Below are 23,666 nucleotides of genomic sequence, written 5' to 3' on the forward strand. Positions count from 1 at the left end.
GCCCACTGATAACATACAGACAGCATCTTCACACTCTAGAAAGCACAGTTCACACCCTTAGAACCGAATACACACATAGCCAGATATTTAGAAAGCAACAGCACAGTCATCCATCATATGAGCATACAGCAGAATCTGAAGACTGGCTGACTTCTAAAGAAGACAATTACCATCACAAGAACAGATCACAGTCCTGAAATCTCATGAACTCCTCGCGTCTTGCCCTCTCTCTGCATCTCGGACACACACTGAGGGGACTGTGGCTTCTGCTCAGATCGCTGTGGGTGTCCCTGTGTCCCATTGTTGAGAAGACACTGCTTTGGGGAGGTCCACCATTAAGACCAGTGTCTTCCTTTTGTTCTCATACACTCAAACACAATCCTGCTTACCCAGGAATCAAAGGTTAGGCTAGGAGGGGATGGAGGGGGTCGCAACCTTTCTACTGCTAGCATTCAGCCATCACAGTCGAAATCGCAAGCCATGTCTGGACACTAACCATTAGTACTAGAACTGATATCATCAGTAAATCAGTTTGTGTAGTGCGCAGGTTTTTCTGCCTGTTAGTGGCACTGGCATAAATGTGCATTTTTATTTCAAACTATTGTTCAGAGTCATTATTGCTTTCTAAAGGTAGCTACTAAAAGGCTACCAGTTTTCCAAGTGGCTGTCTTAGTTAGTGTGAGGAATGTCAGGGCAGGAAATGATGTTTATCTTTTACAATGTGAGCAGGACAATGCCTCCGTTGAGTTGATTCTTCCCCCAAAACACTCTCTTGAGGAATTCAAAAAATGCAACAGTAAAATAATGTGAAAGCCTGAAAGTGCGATTTTAATCTTGCAACTTACACCAGACACGCAAATAATAGAATTAACACCTTTTTGAATGCTCAACATTTTACTTGAGATTTACAGCATGGAATTCATGTTGACATGCATCTTCAAAAACCTTCAATTCAATTGAATTTATCCGAAACGTTCACAGAGAATCACAGAAATCCTTTAGCATCAGATAAAAGATACTTCTCCAGCTATGGAGCGTCCAATAACTAATATATACAGCAATTATAAGTATCTAAAGAGAAACGGATTCGTTTTTTAATAGCCATTAATACGCTACAGAAGGATGATCAGGAAGAACTCAAAAGAGGAGCAGAACACATGCTAAATCCAGGATAGTAAACAGAGTCTCCAGCATACGAGGTGAAGTTGGGATGGGAATTTGACTGGCAGTAAACCGGGTAGCTCACAGGGGTTTCGCAGTACTGGAAGTCCATGAGTCGCGGGACAGAAATTGGCTGTTGGGATGTTGGTTCACAGTGCAAGCTGGTTTCCATAGAGGCTGACGGGACAGACTGCAGGTTGGAGCAGGGCATTGTTGGGAATGGCGCGCTCAGGGGGGTCAAGTGTGTTGGGATCTCTGGAGGCTGGGTAGGAAACAAAGTGTGTGAGTGAGTAAGATGGGAAGGAGAAGGTGCTTTGGTGGTGGGAAAGGACACTGGCAACATGGTTGAATGCTGTGTTGTGGCGTCACTGGAAGGAGGTACAGGTGATTTGCAAGAAGAGATGACTGTTTTGACCTCCACCTTTTTTTTCTTCCCTTCAACTTTCACTGCTTCCCCATCCGAATTTTTCATTGCTGACGGTGACGTCGCCTTCTGACACTTGAAGCGCTTTTGGCGGCGCATGTAGCAGCCGTTTTCGAACATGTTACCGGAGTCGGGGTGCAGGGCCCAGTACGAGCCTTTCCCTGGCGAGTCTGGCGATCTCGGTACACGCACGAAGCAGTCGTTGAACGACAGGGAATGGCGGATGGAGTTTTGCCATCGTTGTTGATTCTGTCTGTAATACGGGAAGAGTTGTCGGATCCAGTCGTAGATCTCGTTCAGGGTCAGTCTCTTGGCTGGCGACTGCTGGATTGCCATGCTGATTAGAGAAATGTAGGAATACGGCGGTTTGGCATGGCTTAAGGTCCGTCTGTAAACTGATTTCAGTGCTGGAAACTCAGGTTCGTTGGAGTGGCTTTCAGCGTATCCTTTGGGGTTTTCAGGAGGCAGTCTCCCCACTGGGCTTTCAAGCCTCGCGGTGTTTCTCGCAGCCACTGAATCACACGATGGGCCGTAATTCTGGTAGTGATGCTCTGGGGGGGAATATCCTCTGGGGCCCAACGGCAGACTGTCTGCTCCATAATACACCTGCAAAGATGAGAAATGACCATTACAATCGAAAAGAACATTATTATGAATTATCATGTGAGGGCCAGAGTCTGAAATAAACCAAGGCCTATAGTCGAAAAAAAAAATCACACTGAAAATGTGAAACATGTCCCCTAAAATTGCATTGATTTTTTTTTTTAAATCTGTTTTTTAATACTTTATGTGTTTATAAATATATAAATTAAACGCAATACAATTATGGGCTTTTCTTTGACCAAAAACGATTTAAAACAATGATTAAATCAAAAAACAGAATAACCTATAATTTTTTAGACTCACCATTTATTTCAAATGTTTATTGTTATGATCTTGTGCATTTTATTTATTTATAATTAACAGCATTACATTGCTTGTAGTTCGTTTTCAAATAAAGTTTTATGCATACATGGCTATTTTGTGTGTGTATAGGCATATATACATACATACATATATATATATATACATATATATATATTAGGCTACATTAATTAATGGGGGTACCAGCCATTAAAATGGCCCATCAAAATAAACCATTATCTTAATATCTTTTCTGGGTTACATATTATGCATTTAAACTCATTAATATTGGAAAATGAGTTTGCATCATTTGGACTTTTATTGCTGACGTCGGCGCCCACAGATCCATGCCTAATCTTTAGCCTATATCATAACCAAACCTTGGCGCCTTGGGTAACGCCATGGAGCCTAACAGTAAATGTATTCTGACCACCCACCCGGCCGATAACCCCATTATCCAGCTAGTCCGGCTTTTCTTCTCACCCTTGTTTTGTCTCTTTTTAAGTCACTCACCGTCCGCCTTTTTTCTATCTCATGACAGAGGGGTATTTGGGGTACGACTGCTGTTCTCAGTTGTTCTTTTTCCCCAAATTGACACCGTTCGTAATAATTCGGCCCTTTCAAGTTGGAACCGCTTTATTTCGGATTCCAAAACGCCCCTCTGGTTATGAGCCCGTGCTGGCCGATTGTGAGTCATACACGAGTGTCAAAGCGCGAGACATTCAATACAATCACAGAGTCAATCAATTAACTGCTGCGAGACCACACACACACACACACACACACACACACTGGCGCAGACACGATGAAAGCACACGATTAACCATGGGAACATTAATGTGACTGTGTCAGACAAAAAACTTCTAACGGATTCAAGTCACCTGTTCAAGACTTTATATTGCCTAGAAAAGTCTTAAAGGGATTTGACTAGGATATTATTTTAAAAGGATTTATTTGATTGTTTTGACTGAAAAATATGTTTGAATGAATTAGAATAATTCTTAAAGAAAAAATAAGCTATGTTTGAAGAGTTTTCAAACACAAGGCAAATTTGTTTTATGCGTCAATTAGGTTTAGGCTATATCAGAATGGCATAGGCTAGCTATGGCATATAAAAAACGTCATTCATATGGAAAAAAGGAAATTTGTAAAAATAATAAATAAAACAATTATTAGGCTATAGTAGTCTATAGCCTAACTTGTGTTAAATTTAAATATTTCCTCCCAAAACAACTGAAGTTAACAACAATAATTACGTATAGCCTTTAAAAATTAAAATGATTATGACTGAAAATTACAGGTGAATTGAATGAAATATTTTTTCCCATGGGAACATACCTCGCTGGAGTAATATGACATCCATTGATCGCCTCGCTCACGTTTTACTTCGTCAATCATATCGTCTGTTATTCAAATAGCCTAAATAACGATTAATTGAAAAATAAAGTAAAATTCCAGAGTGAGTTTGAAATAAAATATATTTCAATCTCAATTTGGATCTCAGAGCATCTGGAAATCCCACACTGTGTTTGCAAACTGCTGGATGAGTCCAGTCAGGAAAGTTTGGAAGTGTGCTGCTCCTTCTATATGAGTGCTGCTGATCTCCCGCCCTCTGCCCAGCGGCCTGCCCTCTGCTCCACACACACACCCACACACACACACACCCACACACACACACACACACACACACTGCTGTACTCAATTTATTTTATTCAGCAATTACACGCCTTCAATAAACAGATCATCTGAAATTTTATTGTCACAAAATTGCCTGACAGTTTTAGGCCTAGCCCAAAAACATTGTTTTCAAACGACTTAAAGTAAACTTTCAAGATAACACAACAATGGCCAGATTATCTCTTGATAATGTAAAGTTACATTAGTCCATAGGGTCTGATCTTTCTTTCTTTCTTTCTTTCTTTCTTTCTTTCTTTCTTTCTTTCTTTCTTTCTTTCTTTCTTTCTTTCTTTCTTTCTTTCTTTCTTTCTTTCTTTCTTTCTTTCTTTCTTTCTTTCTTTCTTTCTTTCTTTCTTTCTTTCTTTCTTTGTGTAAGAAAGTTTAAGAACGTTTGTGTTATAGCCTATAGGCTATATTAAAGATATTACTATTGATATTATTATAGGCTACTATTTTAATATTAGACATAGTAGGCCTACATATAATCTCCTAAATAAGAGTTGTTTTATGGCTAGGTAATATAATACATTCTCAAAAATATATGTAAACCAAAATGAAGATGGTTAAGAATTGGCCATTTACTGAATGAGCACTGTCTGTGACACTGTTCGTCCGACTGTTTGTGTATTTTATTTTTTATTCCAAACTGTTTTAATTATTCTTATTTGTTTTGATTATTTTAATTTCTTCTATGTAAAGCACTTTGAATTACCATTGCGAATGAAATGTGCATAAAAATATGAATATAGGCCTATAATATTCATGTGCATGTATTTTTCAGCCTGTAAAGTTAGCATTGTGTCTCATTCAGTGGTCACAGCTCATCCTTCTCCCTTTCTCTCCCTCCACATCTCCGTCCTCTCTATTGTGAGAGACAGCTGTTTGGCGGACTGGGGGTGTTGGGTGTCATTTTTATTGATGAAAAGCAAACATTTACTCTGTGTGCCATTTAAAAGCACCACCCTCCTCTGCCTGCCCGTTCAGGTCAGCCAATCAGAGGCCCCAAGAAACACTCCTGCTCTCACAAAACAGACTTTATGAGTAGTTGTGTATTCATATTGTCAAAAGAAAAGGGACAAAAATGTTCATAACATCCTTAAAAGTTCCATAAAAGTTTTGAAAGGAAAAAAATAAACTTTTGTGGACACCTCATTTCCAGCTGTGCCATCATCATCATCCCCATGTGGAGGAAATGTTGATCTATAGCGCTAAGTGTCTCCTGCATTAGATGAAACGTGCTTAAAAACAAGGCAATTAATTACATCCTATTCAGACTTACCCAAGGTGTGAAAAATCACAGGAACTTACTGATTAAATCATCAAGTGGGCATTAACACGGTAATATTGGCAGACTCTTTCTTAAATAAGTAAAGCTTTCTAAACTTTCTTAAATGAAGATGAAATTAAGTTTAAGGCTAAGCATTTCATTGTTTCTCTACATGTTGGTGCCAAAAATATCAAAGGACTGTGCTTCCACAGTGAAAAGATTCACTAAAGATTTAGTTAAGATAAACATTTAATAATTTAACTTTTTAAAATTAAACTGGAAAATGATTGTGGTAACCTTGTGCTCAAGCCTAAATTAAGCACCGCTGGAATTCAATAATTGACACTAAATGCTAATCAACTGAAGCTTAATGCAAATAATACAATGCTGGGTTGTTTTAACCCAAAATTGGGTAAAATATGGACAAACCCAAATATGTAATTTATGTATGTAAATAATAAATATGTAAATAAATGAAATTTAAAATTCGCATTTTTTAATTACATTTTTAAACCAACATTTAGGCTTGTCCATATTTGACCCAAATTTGGGTTGAAATAACCCAGCATTTTTAGAGTCTACATCAAAATATAATTCAAATAAGCAAGCCTGTTTCAGTTAGATCTTTTTTTATTTCATGGAAATACAACAACATTATTATAATTCCTGTTAAGAACCATTTGTTGTACATTGCATTATTTTTTCCTTTTTTTGTATTTCAAAACATGATCACTTGTACAACAATATGAACAAAAATCTCATCTCACAAATAGATCCATGATGACAATAAATTACACCTGTCATGCTTTGAATTTTTTAAAACAGCACTTCCTTAAATGCCAAAACATTTATCCATCATCATTCACATATGAACCCTTCCAAGAGCAAGAAAAATCAACTTTTATGCATAAATAGATTCCTGGAAAATACCCATGTAATTCAACAGTTATTTAAAAACAGATTTAAATCAATCTGAAAACTCCTGAAAAAAAAGCGAATAACAGAACATGATGAGCATTCATGAGGTTACATTTACAATAGCCACATAAATTACAAAAACTGAACAGAACGCTTGCCAATCTGTCTAACACTGCTGAAGCGAAGGGCCTGTGTAGGTTAATACTGAAATATTTCTGGAAGTTTTAGTAACCATATTGAAACAATGGATGTCCAACATTTTCCCTTTTTTGTCTGTTATTGGTCAAGGTAATGCAGTCCGTAACAACTAAGAGGCGATTAAACAGATGTCATCACAGCACAAATCCAGTTATTAGTACTTTAGAACGGTGAACTGCTTCACTAGTTTACACATTGTTATTGTGTATAAAGTTGTTCAAACGAACAGTCCGTAGACTGCGATTAAACTTACAGAAAAGATAAGTGAGGTTACTTTTCAATATTGAGGCAATACCAGTGAAGTACCAATAAAATTAGAACAGGAACTACAAGCAAATGTCCACAGCATTTACAACGATGGATGTTACAAATGCAAAGATCTGTAAACCAGTGCTGTAATACAATAAAGAATTTGGTAAACAATTCTGGGCATAAAAAAATATTTGAAGGGGGAGAAATTATTGGACATTTGTTTCCATAGATTTCAATGTACTCTTGATTTTTGGTCTATGTATTACAGTATATGGGATTTGTGAGGTACACATGCAAATACTATTATAAATGGAATCAAATCTATATGGGGATGAATTAAAAAAAAAAAAAAACTAAACTTGACATCAATCATGTTTTCTCTTAATAGTTTTTTATAAATCAAAAGTCATTTAGATTTACTCTTTTTCTTTTTTAACTAGAACTTAACATTTGTTAAAACTTCCTCTGGTGACCTGGGAATATTTTCCCCATTCCTAAATCTCTCAAACCTTTTTACTTCAAATCTCCTTCAAATGTAAAACGGATGTAGAGTGTTGATATTTATACGAGTTAGTTGACATCTGGGACAGACTGAGAAATCTACTGTGTTTTTTAACCATGTGGCGGGACTGGAGGTTTGTCTCTAATTTAAATAAAACTGAGGCAATCTTGAAAGCCAAAGGCCCTGTACTCTACGTTTGAGAGCAATATCACACCAGAGGAAGAATAGGACAGCTGGTAGTCAAAGTTTGTTTAACATGTGGTGGCCAGAGACTGATGTATAGGAGGCTGGAAACAGCGAACATGCTCCACAGTAGAACTGTCTGTCTCCACAGCCTTCATGTACTTGTTGAGGATGGCAAAGATCTCGTTGTTGAGAATCTGATACTTTCTGATGCGGTCTGCCATCTTCTTCAATGGCTGAAAGTAACACGACAAAAAACATTAAATGGGGACATTTCCACTACCATTCAAAAGTTTGGGGTCTGTATGATTTTTTTGAAAGAAGTCCGTTATGATCACTAAGGTCTAAATAGTCACACTTGTGCTACTCGTGGTCAAAAATGGCCGCATTGGAAATGAATGGGAGACAAATATCATTTAGTGAAAACTTAGTACTGCGGTCAAACAAAATCTTACTGAAAGCGCTGAAATCTTATTGATTTAACTTGTTTAGCTCTAAAACTTCAAGAAAATCAAAGCAATAATTCTAAACGTGTTTTTGAATATATATATATATATATTTCATATAATAGTCTTTTGTGCATTTTCCACAACAATAAATGTAAAATTCTGTAACTTTAAGGTTACTTTTTTGAACTTTTTTTCACTTGAGCAAAACTCTGCCAAGTGTCATCTTTCAAAAGAGATCAAACCTTAAGTCTTTGCTCTAAAGTACTCAAGGTTTGCGACAGTTTAAGTGGGAAATAGAATTTTCAGGTCTATGCTCAAAAAGATTATAAATACACCGTAAATATAATTTAGTACCATAAATCCCATAAAATACTAAATATTAAATAAAAAACATAATAGAACTAAAATATAGTACATTCACTTCATTTAAAAATAAAAATAAAAATAAAAAATAAAACACTCAAAGAGCACCACAGGCTTAAAACAAATGTTCTATTAAAAAAAAAAAAATTTAATATGTAATTTATTCCTGTGAAGGCAAGGCTGAATTTTCAGTAAATTCGTATTAAGAGTTCCTTAAAATGGTCACAAATACATCAAGCCCATCCCCAAAGCAAAACATAACCATTAAAAAAAATAATGCTGTTAGGATAATAAATAATAAAGGTAGGATTAGGGGACAGAATATATAGTTTATAAAATATGAATTAACAATGAAGTAATAGATTGCAAATTATTACTTCGTTAGTTTGCAAATGATACTTACTATAAAGCGTAACCAAAATCTTTAGTAAAATCATAAATGTCTGAGGTATGTCATTCTAATAGTCTACGACATCAGACACCCACCACGTTCTTAATGATCTCGTCTTTGCCGTCCTGCCTCTGGACCTTCAACAAATGGTAGCAGAAATCGAAGAGGTCAAAGCGACGTTGCTGTCCTAATAGCACAATGATGGCACAGCCAGCCCAGTTCAGACCATCACCGAAACACTGCCTAAAGACAAAAATACCCCAAACATTTCAGTTTTATGACGTACTGTAAATATAAATCAAATGTTTACTTGCTACATTTTTTTTGGTGTGATGTTGGCATACTCGGCAGTGAACTCGTGTGTGCCCACAGGGATGCAGTACACAAACTGCATGGCACTCCAGAGTCGGTGGAACTCCATGCACTCGTCCACATGCATGACGCCGTTGGTGGGGGGAGGACCTCGCCACACACTGTCCTGCAGGAAGCTGCGAATACGTGTCAGGATGACTTCAAACATGGACAGCCCACAGCACAGACGCTCCTTCGTCAGCAGGTCTCCTTCCCGCGCTATTGCAATTTGCTGAAAAAAGTTATTAAAAACAAAACAAAATGTTTAAATGGAAACCAAATCAACCAGTTTACATACTGCACTGAAGCCATAAACAATCTAAAAAACAGATGCACAAACCTACACTAAAATTCAAAAGTTTAGGGTCAGAGAGACTTTATTTTTTAAAAAGAAATCAATACTTTTATTCAGCAAAAACACATTAAATAGATCAAAGTGACAGTAAACATTTACAATCTTACAAAATATTTCCATTTAAATAAAATAAATGCAAAAATTGAAATAAAATAAATCCAAATAAATGCTATTCTTTTACATTTAAATTTCCACCAAAATATTAAGACCAGCTGATTTCAACATTGATAATAGGAAGAAATATATTTTTTTTTTAGGAGCAACATTTAGGATTTTTTAGGACTGGAGTAATGATGCAGAAAATTCTGACATCCCAGAACTGACATCACAGGAACAAATTACATTTTCAAATATGCTAAATTGTAATAATATTACACAATATTACTGTTTTTACTGCATGTATTACCAGCCTTGGTGAGCATACTGTAAGACTTCTTTCAAGAGCATTAATAAAAGTCTTATTGACCCCAAAATTTTGAACAGTTGAGGGTTTTTTTAAGTAAACGGATCAGAAATTAGAAAAAAAAATTAGGGATGCATCGATATGAACATTTTGGGCGATACCGATAACCGATAATTCTTTACATCTTAAAGCCGATAACCGATATATCGGCCGATAAATCTAAATCCAATTATTTTAATAATTTTTAAGAGCCTAATTGCAAAAACAAAAGTCTCAAAATTAAAATCCATTTCCCAATCACACAATAATAATGTTCTCATTATAATTTCATGTAGCCAATATGACAGCACAATTTGTACTTAACTATATTCTCCTTTTAGATTCCCATCATATTTCAAGCAATTAAGATCAATCATGTTGAACAGTGCACATCTTAAGTGTCTCAAGTGTCAAGTGTTGAAGGAAATAATTCTTTATTTATCAGCTTTAATATATTAGCCAAATTTTATTATCGGTCCGATAGCGATAACATAAAAATGAACAAATATCGGCCGATACCGATATGGTGGCCGATATATCGTGCATCACTAAAAAAAAAAATATTATTATTTTTCTTTTTGTATTTTACATTCATGTGGTGTCCCACTTGGAGACAATGAGCTCATCATAATTTGGGAACATCAGGTATAAATCATCAAAATACTAGCGATGTGCATGTTGGCTCTGAACGGAGTGCCTCACCTGTGGGGTCCCAAGTCTCTCAATTAGGGGCACCAGGTGAAGAGGAGCATACTTGGCCTCCAGCCTCTTCATCCTCACCTCCAGTCGCTCTCCCTCTGTAGAGTTCAACATTAAAGCAAGATTTGAGCAGATATAAATATATATCAGACGTCTTAATCAGAAAGCACTGAAGAAGGACGTGATCTTGGAGCCATTGAATATCATTCTCACCTTTGATGTAGACCCTTGGGAGGATGTTCTGGAACGGTGCAGCATGAAGTAAGTCACAAACTTCTTCCTGTGACTGAATGACAAACAAACAGCACAGAAACATAAGGAACAAATGAGAGAAATTATTCTGTTAAATGAAATCTGAATCAAGCTTAACATACTGTAACACAAACTCCTCACACAAATCAGTGTGAAAATGGGTTAGTCATAATATGTATGAAAATGTAACATTTTGACCCTAAATATGATGATATTTATGTAGAATTTATATTGAATAATAAGCTCAGTCTGAATGATATGATTATACCAAATCCAATATTGATAAAGGATCCCACCTAAAGGCCCGCGTATACTTCATTTTCCGCGTTCTGCTCTGTCTCGCGCACAGTTGTGTCCGCACCGCTTTCAAAGTATACTCAACCTCGGATGAACGAGTTCAACAGTACAATTGCTTTTCTAAAACTCTACAAGATGTCAGAGGGCAGCAACGAGTTTTCTTATTTACAGGACATTCGCTCTGAAGGATAGAAGAAAACAGTAGCGGAGCCGCCATTGCATGCAAAGTTAGGAAAAAGAACCAAAACGAAAATAATGAAGAATGATATTCTGCTTTGTTTACGCTTTTAGGAATAACGTGTTGTTTAGTTTCGCTCTTTCGCATAGACGGTTCAAAAACATCAACATAGTGTCCGTGACAGCATCCGTAGGTTTCTGAAGAACATTTTTGAAGCCCGGCCGTCGCCATCTTGGCCGCATGTCACTCACGGATAACAGAAAATGGCCAAAGGTGACATGACGGCTAACAGACAGCAGAAAAATGGCTGATAGTGAGGCTTAATATAATTATATTTGGGATTGACTCTTTTAGAGACTGTCTCTAGTGGCCAGTCGATGAACTGCAGTTCAAGAGAGAGACTGGAAGGTTTCCCTCGCGGGAAAGCTTGCGGGAATTCACACTTGTGTAATAAAACAGAGCTGTTGGGACAATTGGCTGAAACCAGAACCAATGGTGAATGTCTTTGCGTGTGGAAATCCCACCCCATTGTGGAGGTCCAGCCCACTTTTGGAGTTTACGCCCAATTTTGGAGATCTCGGTTTATACCTACTTGGAAAATTGGGCTGATTGAGAAAAATTACATCCCGTGGACTGTAGCAGAGTGCGGACGGCTGAAGTATACTTTGGGCTTAATCATTTGTTTCTACAATAAATTTTGTTAAAATGGTCTATAGGGGTGTGCAAAAAAAATCGATTCACATTTGAATCGCGATTCAATCTTTACCGATTCAGAATCGATTCATAGAATTCCAAAAATCGATTCATATATATAGGCTATATTTTTTAATGGCGTGCAGGGGCGGAGTGGCAATCGGGTGAGTCGGGACTTTTACCGGTGGTCCGGTAGTGTTTCTATGGTTTTGAGGCTGAGGGCCGGTCTGATAAATAGTTATTGCAAGTTCTTGCCGCCCGCTGGTCAAACTGTGCAGCCCGTAAATAAATGCATCGGTCCGCAGATCAAAACCGAATATGTTCATCACGTTTGTGTGCATTTTATTTTGTGATTTCACCGGAGTCTCCACAACGGCGATAGATTGAAGCGCGCGTCCGAGAGAAGACTGTGCGAGCCACAGAGAACACTGTATCCATGACACTGATCGCAGCGGACACGAGCGCTCAGCTTGATTTCAAAAACAACAGGTCTCTTATTTAATAGCGAACTAAATGAATGCTCTGCTAGTTAACTGGAGATACCCGCAAATTACGCGCATATGAACGACTTCACTGGATCTAAACAAATCAATCTAACCATAGATGTTACCAGTAGCGGTGGCTTTTTTAAATCTATTTAAAATATTTTCGCAATGGGTTCTATGAAATTAGTATATATTTTTAGGAAGTTCAATGTGCCCAGTCGAGTTCACATTATAACAGTCAACCTGGTAGCTGAAGTAGGCCTACTCCTTAAACCACATTTAGCATAATTGTTTGTTTGATCTGACTACAGCACTTTAAAGCTAAATGTAAAAGCTTTTTATTTAAGTTTTATTTTAAACTTGAATTAAACGTATTTAAAAGCTGGCCAAAGCTTGGCACTTCGCACTTCTTAGTTGCAAAAGTTTATTTTTGTATGAAGACATATAAAGTAATATCAAACTTTTCTTTTAAATTATGTCTACTGCAATCAATCACATAGGAAAAAGTAAACTACATTTATATAGACCTGCGAATCGTTTTTTGAATCGAAAAATCGATTTTGAATCGAATCTCGAGACAAAAAAAATCGGTATCGAATCGAATTGTGAGATTTTCTGAATCGTGCACCCCTATTTGGTCTATAAAAATATATCGGAAAAATAATTACTCGTCATAATAATAATAAAAAAAAAAATGTTGTCAGGATGACCTAGTAGTTTATCTATTTTTTTAAATACATATTTGTTCAAGCTTTAATCATTTTAGCACAGTACTTTAAAGCACATGAATTAAGTGGCACAACTTCTCAGACAGGATAGCATTTCTAAATTCATCCCCTTCAAAGTATCTCCACTAAAGCCAGCACAATACCACTTGTATAATAAATTAACTTTATTTTTTAAAAAATTCAAAACATTTCCCAGTGGACTTTAAATCAACTGCTGGAGCAGTATTCCCATTTTTATGCATAGTCAACATTTTTTTGAGAGGACTATGATAGGTCTGTGCACTGGACGGTATATATTTGTGGAATATGCTGGTTAACCTATTAAAAGGTGGCATGTTCTTGCATTTGACACCATTTTGTCCTTGGTTATTGCAACATGGCTCACTTTTTTCATCAGCATATTGTGACTTAATCGACACAATTAAAGGCTAACTTTAACTTAAAAAAACAAACAAACAAAAAAAAACAGTGTCTGGAGACTTCTGTGTTCTACATTCCAGTCTGATGTACTCCATCTAGCTCAGTGGTCGAGAACTTTATGGCAAGCGGAGGGATAATAACAGAAGCGTGCATCTCCGTTTGTGCGAATGGATTGTCGGATCTGGGCACTAGTGCGTGTTAAAATCTCATACTTTAATAATTTTTATATCACCTAACTTAATAAAATGGGCTGTGACTATGAGAAATGAATACCTCAAAATGGATGTCCATATGGGAGTTTGAGGGACTTAAATTAAGTATTTACATCTCTTTAGCTGTTGTCCCATGCCATTGATTATCAGTCATGTGAATGCCCAGTCCATTTTTAGAGATTACAAAACATTGTTTTGGACATCCTGAACTATTAAAATCTATCATGAATTCAGTTTCATTATACTTGCAAATCAAACAGATTGTCAACACTTTGCAATAAGGTCTCATTTGTTAACATTAGTTAATGCATTTACAAACATGAACTAACAATGAGCATTATCTCCTTACAGCATTTATTAAACTTTGTTAATGTTCGTTAACCAAGATGCTCATATTAGCTAAAATTAATAAATGCGGTAGAAGTATTTTTTATTGTCATTTCATACTAACTAATGTAGTTAACTATTGTTAACCAATAAAACCTTATTATAAAGTATTATCAAAACTAAAATAAATGATTGGGCCCAAAATATGGAAGTTCGTTTTTACCATAGAAACATATATATATTTTAGAAAGAAAAAAGGTTTATATCTCTTATATCTTTATATTTGGACTTCATAATTCACTACTGTGAGTTTATATCTCACAATTTAATATTTTGCCATTCTGACTTTTTTTAAAATCAGCATTGTGAGATATAAACTCATAATAGTGAGTTAAAAAGTTCAAATTGTGAAATACAAACTTTTGAGATTCAAATTTTGAGATAAAGTCTTAACAACCTTTTTTATTCCATGGTGGAAACAATCTTCCATACCAGAAAGATAAAAAAAAAAATTGACAAATAAAATATTATTGTGGCAGTTAGTGGGAACCCTAAATTAAAATGCAACATGAAAGTTTAAAGGTCTCATGGCAATGACTTTCAAATCAATGAGATACACAAATTTGAGCAAAAATCACTTCATTCACAATAATAAAACAAGCACCTAACAACACCCAAACAAGAAGAGAGAGACGACTAGAAGAGCACCCTGACAGAAACGATGTTAATGAGAGATCAGCGTGCAATGATCATTCGACACATTCACTATGCTTCAGAGAGAGAGACCCAAACAGAAACACAAGAGAAACAGGCATCAGAAGAGTTACAGTCAGAAGAAGTGAAGAGAAGTGTATGGAAGCAGATGTGCACCAGCACAGGACGTCACAGGCAGCCAGAGAGAGTATTCGTGACTGCCATGAAAGCAAGGAAGACTTCCTTTGGAGGAAATGGTCCTAAAGAAGCCTCTTAATATTAACCCAGTGGACACGTGTAGAGTCCAAACGTCACGACAGGGCCAGACGTTCGCAGCTCCGTTTTACATTTCAAGTTTTATTCTCTTGAAATCGTAACATCCTTGAATCCATGGCAGAACACGGCACAAAAGTGACTAAAGAAAAAAGTATAGAAACCAGGAAGAGTGTGTGTTAAGTCAGTTTGTGATTCGGTTACATGAATGAGGCCTAATTCCTTACCACCTGTAGTTGTTGCCAGCGTGTAATGAGAAATAAAGTTGCTTTTTAGGGGCAGATGGCAGCAGTGTCATTCACCCACACACTCGTTAACATACACAGTTATTCATTAATATTCACAAACAGAAACACACACGCATTTCTACAAATTCAAATCTGCTTCTTTTTGCAGCTGATTAGCAAAGCCAGGCTGACTCAAATCAAAGATTGTGCCTTGATAGGACGCTGTCATGATTAACATTATAAACTATTTCCATAAAGAATAACATGAAAATTTGTAAGAAAACAAAGCATTTTATGAAAGACCAGACCTGCCAACCTTAAAGTATAAGTCCATATCTTAATTAAATTCTAAAAGTTAAACAATATAACTAGGGTTGGGTATCGAGAATCGAGTATCGATTGGAACCGAGACTAACTTTTCATTTTTCCCGGAATCGTTCAAAAGTTAAAATTTCGATTCCTAGTTTCGATATTCACAGTCCGGCGAGCGGAAGAAGAAACCGCTGAACAACACCAACGAAGAAGCGTCTACCGGAAGTGTTGGCATAACCACGCGAGTCGAACATAAGTACCTTACGTCGGCGATCCAAAGTGTGGCTTCACTTTTCTAAAAATAACGAAATCTCGGCAAAATGCAAAATTTGTGACAAAAGGAGTATTTTTACAGAAGGAGTATTTCCTTCAGAAAGGAGTATTTCCTTCAGAAAGGCCGTTGGTTAGCAAGGCTAGCTAAACTTTTTTGACCCTGCCTCTTAAAAGAATCTGAATCGAGAATCGTTAGGAACCGGAATCGAAACAAGGAATCGGAATCGGAATCAGAATCGTTCAAATTCAAACGATACCCAACCCTAAATATAACTACTGTAACACTACTACTTCACTGTGAAAAAAAATATAATAATATTTTTACAGAACAACAGTCAAACCACAATACTAATATTTATTTTATTTTGTTTTTTTCGTTAGGCTAGACTAGTTCGTTAGGCTAGGCTATTTTGTCTTGCTGGACTTAAGGACTGCATGTGCACAATTGAACACAAGGTGTCTCTAGCTTTTTGCATAGTTTAGAGTCACAAATCGTACTTGGATACTTCAAAGTCAAAATGAGTACCTGCTACGCAAAATGCATTCAGATTGGCAGGTCTGAATGGCTAATGCTAAAATAGAAATCAGCTTTGAGATGATGAGGTTTTATATCAATTGATTAGGAGAGTATGTGATTAAAGATAAACTAAGCAACTAAACTATGTCATGCAAAGAGTAAGAGGAAATCAGAGGGGGTCTCACCAGAGCTTGCTCGATGAGCAAACAGAAAAGGATGGCATTGCCCACCTCCCTTAGACTCTGAAACACGTCTGTCTTGAGCTCAGCGTATTCAATGATGTCCTTCAGCTGATGGTGGAAGAATTCCAGGATGCCTGACAAATATTCCATATTACATAACATTAAAAACAATCCAGGCTAGATCCACTGATCTATATACATGACTGGATTTCTCAATGTGTCATAAACTGCCGGCATGCAGTAAAGCCACCGAAAGTGTTCAAGCGCAGGTGGATGCTGCACATTGGTTGTGGTTGAGGAGATTCCTCCCCTTCTATTTAAAGCGAGAAAAGCGCTATATAAAATGTAAAGAATTATTATTATAATATCAAAATCCTTAAGATGGTTTTTTCTACTGCACACTGCCAACACAGGTATCTGAACTAACAAAATAAATCTATTTATGTATGCAATTATGCAGGAAATATTAAGCATAAACACATTCATTGGAACGTAGTTGCTGTTCAGTCAGGGACTTTTTTTTCTACCGGAAGGAAGGCTTTTAGTGATTTTACTTCCTGAAAGTTGCACTAATACATATTTTTTTTTTACTTTAATATTTTATTGTGTGGTAATGTTTTATAAAAGCAATAAGGTACTCGAGGCAAGTGCTGTATTGTGAATAAGTAACGGCTGAACGGGTTGCAGGCAAAGCACAGCCTCTTGTACCTGATTGCTTACTTAGGCCATGTCCACACAGACACGGGTATTTTTATAACCGTGACTTTTTTTACGGGGTTCGGCCTTTCTTCCACATGGAAACGCAGTATCAGGACACCGAAACCGAACATTTTTGAAAACCCCTACTAGGGTGAGGTTTTTCAGAAACGCCGGTTACAGTGTTGTCGTGTAGACAGTAAAACCGAGGTTTTTGCCTTGCGACGTCAGAGCATGCGCCCTCACTGTGCCGTTATCCGCCAATGCCGTTATCCGCCAACCGGAACCTGTAATAACTTTTTGTTAGGCTTCTGATTGGCCATTGTGGCTTTACGGTTAGGGTTATATCGCCACCTGGTGGTGTGGCATGCTTGACTTTTTTTTTTTTAAACGCAGGTGTAAAAACTTTGGTTATAAAAATACCTGTGTCCGTGTGGACAAGGCCTTATATAACAACAAAAAAACAAAAACAAAATTGAACATGACAAATTAAGTTGTATGCGCATACCTTACAAAGCATAAATCTGTATTCAGATTTCAAAAGAAATATTGTGACATTTGTAATATAAAGGCTGAGGTGTCTCATCTGTCCACTGATCTGATATTCACATCTGTAATGAAGATGAATGTAACTTTTAATAAGCAGGGGAAATTCCCAACTATCCCAATTCCCATTTAAATGTTTAGGATGTTTGCATTGTAAGAATGTACCGCAAAACTTCTGATCAGATGATTTACTATTTATTCAATAGAATGTGAGGGAATACCAATCTGGCTGCACGATTATCACCAGCTTCACTTTTCTCACCTGGCGAGCCGTACTCATGACGAGGTAGACGGCAGATCTTGGGCATCACCTCTATGAGGGTCTTCACATACTGCAGGACGGTGCCTTGCAACTGGAAAAGACATGTGGACAGGACTAGTGAAAAAAAGAGTTATCTTAATTGTGGAAAATTTTTAGTCCAAAAAAAAGAGAAAGAGGAAGAGAAAATACATGCAAACTAAGCATACCAAGCTCTTGACTATTTTGAGCAGCTCCTCCATCACCACAGCGATGCCCTGGTAACCAAGAAGACGGCAGATTGTTTTGAAGTGTGGAGGACCCACAAAGTTCCTGTAGGAACTGTAGATGTGGGAGTAAGCAATGTTCAGAGGCTGAAAAACAGAGCGAGATGTTTATAAATAGACATCAGTGTTCTCTAGTACACTGTATGTACCAGATTCAAGTCTTTGGTTTTGTATCACATGAACTAATCGTGCTGCTTACAGACCTTGGAGCCATACAAGTAATAAGGCTGGACATTGGCAGGCTTGTCCCTCTGAGGCTCCTGGGTGAAAGGAATGGCTGTCCGCACAAACCTGTTCCATGAGATTCAACAGATTTTTCAACACTGTCATCTATACTGAACCGCATCAGTAGAGATATGCATCTACAATTTCTTTTCACTGACCTGTTGGTGGAGCCATTGTAACAATAGTTTGGTAAGAAGTCAAAGTTGAGTTCCCAGAAGACATGCAGTGTGATGCGCCCGTATGGAGCAGACACGTTGTGGTTGGCCTCACGGAACATGGCGTCAAAACTGTCCAGGGTCATGTGCTTAGAGAGCAGGCGATGAGTCAACCGGTTGATTTCCATCAGCCATTCAAGCTCCTGAAACACACATGACCAAAACATATTTTTTTTATAAAACTTAAAATACTTTGATACTTTATACTTTACTTCAAATACTTATTTGCAGTTGTATCATACAAATAAATAGTTAAAAAAATCATATTTGTGATTTCTGGATTTTGTTTAGATTATGTCTCTCACAGTGGACATGCACCTACGATGACAATTTCAGACCCCTCCATGATTTCTAAGTGTGAAAACTTGTAAAATAGCAGGGTGGTCAAATACTTATTTTCCTCATTGTATGGTAATACATTTTAACATGATATTTCTAAAAAATGCTTTGAGTATCAAACATAATACATCAGGCTTTTGAGGTTGAGGATGTTAAATCAACTGTTTGGTTACCAACATCCAACTTGACGGTGAGTAAATGATGACAAGATACTTTGTTGAAATTTTTGTGTGAATTATCCCTTTAAGATGTCCAAATGGGTAAGAAAATTGCCTGCAAGTTTGTCACTCTGAATAAACAGATTATGATTATAAACACCAAAAACTGAGAGCATCAGTTTCTCACCACTATGGAGGTGAGGTCCTCGCTCTCAAAGCGGCTGATAGCCTGATCCAGAGATTTGTACATGGCTGCTGAGATCCTCTGGGTTATCAACCTGTTCAGGTCAATGGAACGACCCAGCAGCTATAAAACACAAAGACAAATATGTTATGTAAATAAACCTTTCCAAAGGATCCAGACAGAGTGAATGTAAATTTGATATTCATTAAAAACTGCAACATACATACTGTACTTGAAGATCATAACAACAGAAATGGGAATGCATTTAGAATTCACTAAATAGAAAAACAATTTTGAGTTGCCCATTCAAATGGTAGAATTGTGTGACACCTGCACATGTCTCTGTTTGAGCAGTGTCTCGTAGCGGTTTGAGGGCGGGTATGGAATGATCACACCATAGTTCTTACACTCCGCACGGAAGCGTTTGTCTAGGAGGACACTGTGAGGAAGAGAAAGAACCATAAAATCCATTCAAAGATTGAAAAATCCATCTAGCAGACTAATGTCCTCACTTTGACCTTAACTAGCATGAAAAACAGCAGTAACATTTAAAATAAGAAAGATCACCTTCCAGCCATTGCTTTGTAGTAGGCAAATATCTGGTCGGCTAACTTGTATACAAACTGATCGAAACACAGGTTGACCTAAAAAGAAAAAAAGTTTTTACTTCAGAGATATTTTTGAATGGAAGACATATTAATAAAAGAGTAAATAAATGTGTGACACTCTACCTCGGCCTCTATCTCATCATAGAGGAACTGCTTCTTGAATTTGGTGAGGGCATAATAACCACTGTCATTATAAAGGTCCAATGGATACAACACATATCTGAGAGGGAAAAAAAAAAACAGATTTCTATCAAAAATTATACATTCAGGCAGACACAATTGATCAATGTTCATATACACTACTGTTCAAAAGTTTTGGGTTGGTAAGATTTTTTAAATGTTTTTAAAAGAAGTCACTTATGCAGAGTCACTTGTACAGTATTAATATCGCAAAATATTATGTAATAATGTACTTTTGATCAATTAACTGCATGCTTGCTAAATGTATATCAATTTCTGTAAAAAAACGAAACTTTTGAATGGAAGTGTAACTTATTAACCAGTATGGACTTTATGTGTATGGCACATACTCCATCATGGAGGGCTCTTTGGTCTCCAGAATGTGATCGGTGAGGATCCAGGGCATGGACATCTCGATGGGGAACTGGATGCGACGGCCCATGGTGAGCTCCAGGAAAAACTCTCGGAACCAGAGTTGGGAAAGATCACAGCACTGCTGTAGGGCCTCTAACAGCCAATCAGGAGAGAATGAAAACATCATGAAAAGATTTCAACATTTCTCTCAGTCAGTTCTTTTTCGCCATAAAAATCATGAATATGCACTTAAAGATGTTAGACTTGTAAAATAGAAAAATATTACTGTTGTCTCACCACTAAAGTTCAGGAGGTGGGTGAAGAAGAAAGACTGCTTGTGGAAGTCCTCGATGGCCTGAACGATGGGGCCATCCAGACTGCTGCGGAGAGTCTTCTTAGAGCCACTTTTATCAGCGATGAGAGACTCTAGCATGGTGCGTACCATATAGAGCTGCAAGACAGGAAGGATTAGATACTACTCAGAAACAAACTTTGCTTTAAAGACAGCACAAAAAATGTCATTAAATATGATTTGACCGACCTGTGTGCTTGAGGGGCCAACAGCGCGACGAGGAACTTTGATGTCAAAGCCCCCTTTGGGGTCCTTCTCTCCCTTTAGACACGGGTCATTAGGAGGTTCTCTTGCCCCTTCCCAATCACAGATGGTTTTACGAATAGCCTGAAGAACACTACAGGGAAGCAAGAAGATAAGTAATGCCCCAAAAACTATATCATTTTTTTACGTGGTGAACTTGTTACCTAATGAGGACGTTCTTCTTCTTGCGCACAGCCTGTCTAAGAGGCTCTCTCAGAGTAACCTGTGCAAAGTCCTGGAGGGCAGAGTAGATGGTGTGCCTGATGGCCTGGTTAAACACGCTCTCCATCCGGCCCATCAGAACCTGAAGGCCCTTGATCATAGCAATGACCTCCACCAAGGCAAACTTCTCCTCACTGGTGTAGTTGTAGCGAGTAGCACGTTCATACTCCTCAGCTGTGCCCGGACAGTCCTTATTACAGAATTTATCGGTTGGGTGGACCAATTTCCAAGAGTACTAGAGGAAGAGAAGATGGTTGAAATGCGTGGCAAATGGAGAAGTGAAATGCTGAAAACTGTTCGCAAGATCTCAGACGTACCACTTCCATGACATGAGTGCTCCACTTGGACAGAAGCTGCAGTCCTCTGAGCGCCAGGTCAAAGAGCTCCCTGTATTCCTCATCAGACTTCTGGCTGTCTAGTCCAGAGCCGGTCACCACCTCACTGTTACTGTAGCGCGCCAGCTCAGAGATGAAGCGGATGTGGTCTTCTCTGATCTGCACCATCTGCTCGCACAGGTTATACTGAGGACTGATGCTGCTCTGAGTGCAGGTCCACCTGAGAGAGAGAGAGAGAGATGTACACTACCATTCAAACACTTGAGGTCTGTAAGATTTTTTTTTTTTTTAAAGAAAGGCTACATTTATTTGATCAAATCACTAAAAACAGTAATATTGTGTAATATGGCAATTTAAAATATTATATTTGAACACATTTTCAAATGTAATTTATTTCTGTGATGGTAAAGCTGAATTTTGAGCAGCCATTACTTCAGTCTTCAGACACGATACTTCAGAAATCATTTTAATATGTGGATTTCTTGCTCAAGAAACATTTGTTATTATCATCAATTTTGATTGATAAAAAAAAAAGAAAAGAAAAAAAATTGAGGAAAGAACAGCATTTTTTGAAACTGAAATCTTGGTTTCACTTTATTTGACGGTGACATACTACTTATATTGTACTAACTAAAATAAGTACTGAGTAATATTCCTTAATATGTACTAACTACAGAGTTATGGTTACTTATTTGTAGTTATGCACAATTTACTGTTATTACGTAGTAACGTGCAACTACGTCACCGTAAGGTATAAAGTAATAAAGTGTTACCAACATTTTTAGTAACATTATAAATGTCTTTATCACTTATGATCAAATGTGTCCTTGCTGATTACAAGTATTAATTTCTTTAAAAACAAAAAACAACAAAAAAACTTTAAAGGTTTACACAAAAGACCATAAGAGCCACGGTACGGTAATGATGCAAGTAATGATGAAAGGCAATGAAGGTAATAATGATTACGGTAATAATGCAAGCTCAAAAATAATGGTTTCCTTTTTATAAACCTGTCAAGTAATGCTGAAAAGAGAACTAGCATCACAGAGAAAGCAACTGTAATGCTTTAAAGTCATGCAGGACATCTATTCATCTGGGCCTGTATTTATCAAGCCTCTGAGAATTACTCACAAAAACACTGCTAAGAATTTTAGTTATCAAGAATCTCACTCATAATTTGAGTAAAGTGTAGGACTAAATCTTAAGTGTCAGTCTTAGAGATGATTCACAACACTTTGCTGTTCCATAAACAGGATTTCGGATGACGACATTGGTGTGTACCAATTACTGAATAGATTTCCTTATTTAACAATATTCTCAGATAAATTCACACTGAATGGTGAAATTCCTATGAGGACTTCAAACATTTGACAATAAACAATTTTCAAGAGTATACATTATGATATATGAACTCGATCTCATGAAATGAGTCTCTATAGCGTGCAATGTGTTTATCATGCAATTTATACGTGAAAATTAGTTTTTACGTTCACGTGACACGTACTGTAAACCCATTGGGTAAGATTAGTGGTCTACGTGCGTATTACACGTCATAAAGTGTGTATCACATTTCTATGTATAAATTGCACGATATATACACAATAGTGTTTGATTAACAGCTCATCGTCAAACATTCAAAACATTCTTCCTCTTCTGAAAGATTTGCGCATGTCTCGGTCTCCTCAGTGCTATCACAACCCCTAGAGACCTCTCGAAGCTGTTTTAAACAACCGGGAAATTAAGAGTGATTCTTAGCTTTAAGAAATTTGAAAACTTGCTTTTATACTTAAGTTGAAAATTTCATGAATTCTCAGCACTTAAAACTAAAATGGTAGATTGACAAATACAGGCTCTGATCTTTAGTAGTAATGGTCACTTAC

The 23,666-nt window shown here is 37.1% G+C and overlaps 2 protein-coding genes across 5 annotated transcripts in view; both read right to left on the reverse strand.

Annotated features, from left to right (window-relative positions):
* Positions 1–1,072: 1,072 nt before the first annotated feature.
* foxa (forkhead box A sequence) lies at positions 1,073–4,032 on the reverse strand. The gene is made up of 2 exons (XM_039664592.2): positions 3,827–4,032; positions 1,073–2,191 (listed from the first exon to the last, which is right to left on the reverse strand). The coding sequence occupies exons 1-2, from the start codon at positions 3,884–3,886 to the stop codon at positions 1,127–1,129; spliced, it is 1,125 nt and encodes a 374-aa protein (XP_039520526.1). The 5' UTR covers positions 3,887–4,032; the 3' UTR covers positions 1,073–1,126.
* A 2,012-nt stretch (positions 4,033–6,044) lies between these two features.
* The window catches only part of cyfip2 (cytoplasmic FMR1 interacting protein 2), a 30,603-nt gene continuing 12,981 nt past the window's right edge, over positions 6,045–23,666 (reverse strand). For 2 of the 4 annotated variants that reach the window (XM_089134899.1, XM_089134898.1), the window contains exons 11-29: positions 21,769–22,006; positions 21,394–21,686; positions 21,176–21,323; positions 20,932–21,085; positions 20,631–20,787; positions 20,224–20,320; positions 20,060–20,136; positions 19,823–19,931; positions 19,496–19,615; positions 18,755–18,954; positions 18,575–18,662; positions 18,315–18,458; positions 18,109–18,199; positions 16,605–16,738; positions 10,749–10,821; positions 10,539–10,633; positions 9,033–9,271; positions 8,784–8,931; positions 6,045–7,721 (exon numbers count right to left, since the gene is read on the reverse strand). In XM_089134899.1, the coding sequence (XP_088991025.1) occupies positions 7,554–7,721; positions 8,784–8,931; positions 9,033–9,271; positions 10,539–10,633; positions 10,749–10,821; positions 16,605–16,738; positions 18,109–18,199; positions 18,315–18,458; positions 18,575–18,662; positions 18,755–18,954; positions 19,496–19,615; positions 19,823–19,931; positions 20,060–20,136; positions 20,224–20,320; positions 20,631–20,787; positions 20,932–21,085; positions 21,176–21,323; positions 21,394–21,686; positions 21,769–22,006 (2,773 nt within the window). In that variant the 3' untranslated portion in view covers positions 6,045–7,553. Of the gene's footprint in view, positions 7,722–8,783; positions 8,932–9,032; positions 9,272–10,538; positions 10,634–10,748; positions 10,822–14,661; positions 15,324–16,604; positions 16,739–18,108; positions 18,200–18,314; positions 18,459–18,574; positions 18,663–18,754; positions 18,955–19,495; positions 19,616–19,822; positions 19,932–20,059; positions 20,137–20,223; positions 20,321–20,630; positions 20,788–20,931; positions 21,086–21,175; positions 21,324–21,393; positions 21,687–21,768; positions 22,007–23,666 lie in introns of those variants that run through there. The other 2 variants (XM_039664588.2, XM_089134900.1) reach the window with 2 other exon arrangements.

Source organism: Pimephales promelas, chromosome 9, assembly GCF_988280905.1.
Source record: "Pimephales promelas chromosome 9, fPimPro1.hap1.1, whole genome shotgun sequence".
NCBI classification, from domain to species: Eukaryota; Metazoa; Chordata; class Actinopteri; order Cypriniformes; family Leuciscidae; genus Pimephales; species Pimephales promelas.

Bases quoted from the DNA above. Each gene is read 5' to 3' on its own strand.
- foxa (XM_039664592.2), bottom strand. From the start codon at position 3,886: ATGATTGACGAAGTAAAACGTGAGCGAGGCGATCAATGGATGTCATAT. The intron at 2,192-3,826 runs GTATGTTCCCAT...TCATCTTTGCAG, and splicing joins TGTCATATTACTCCAGCGAG to GTGTATTATGGAGCAGACAG.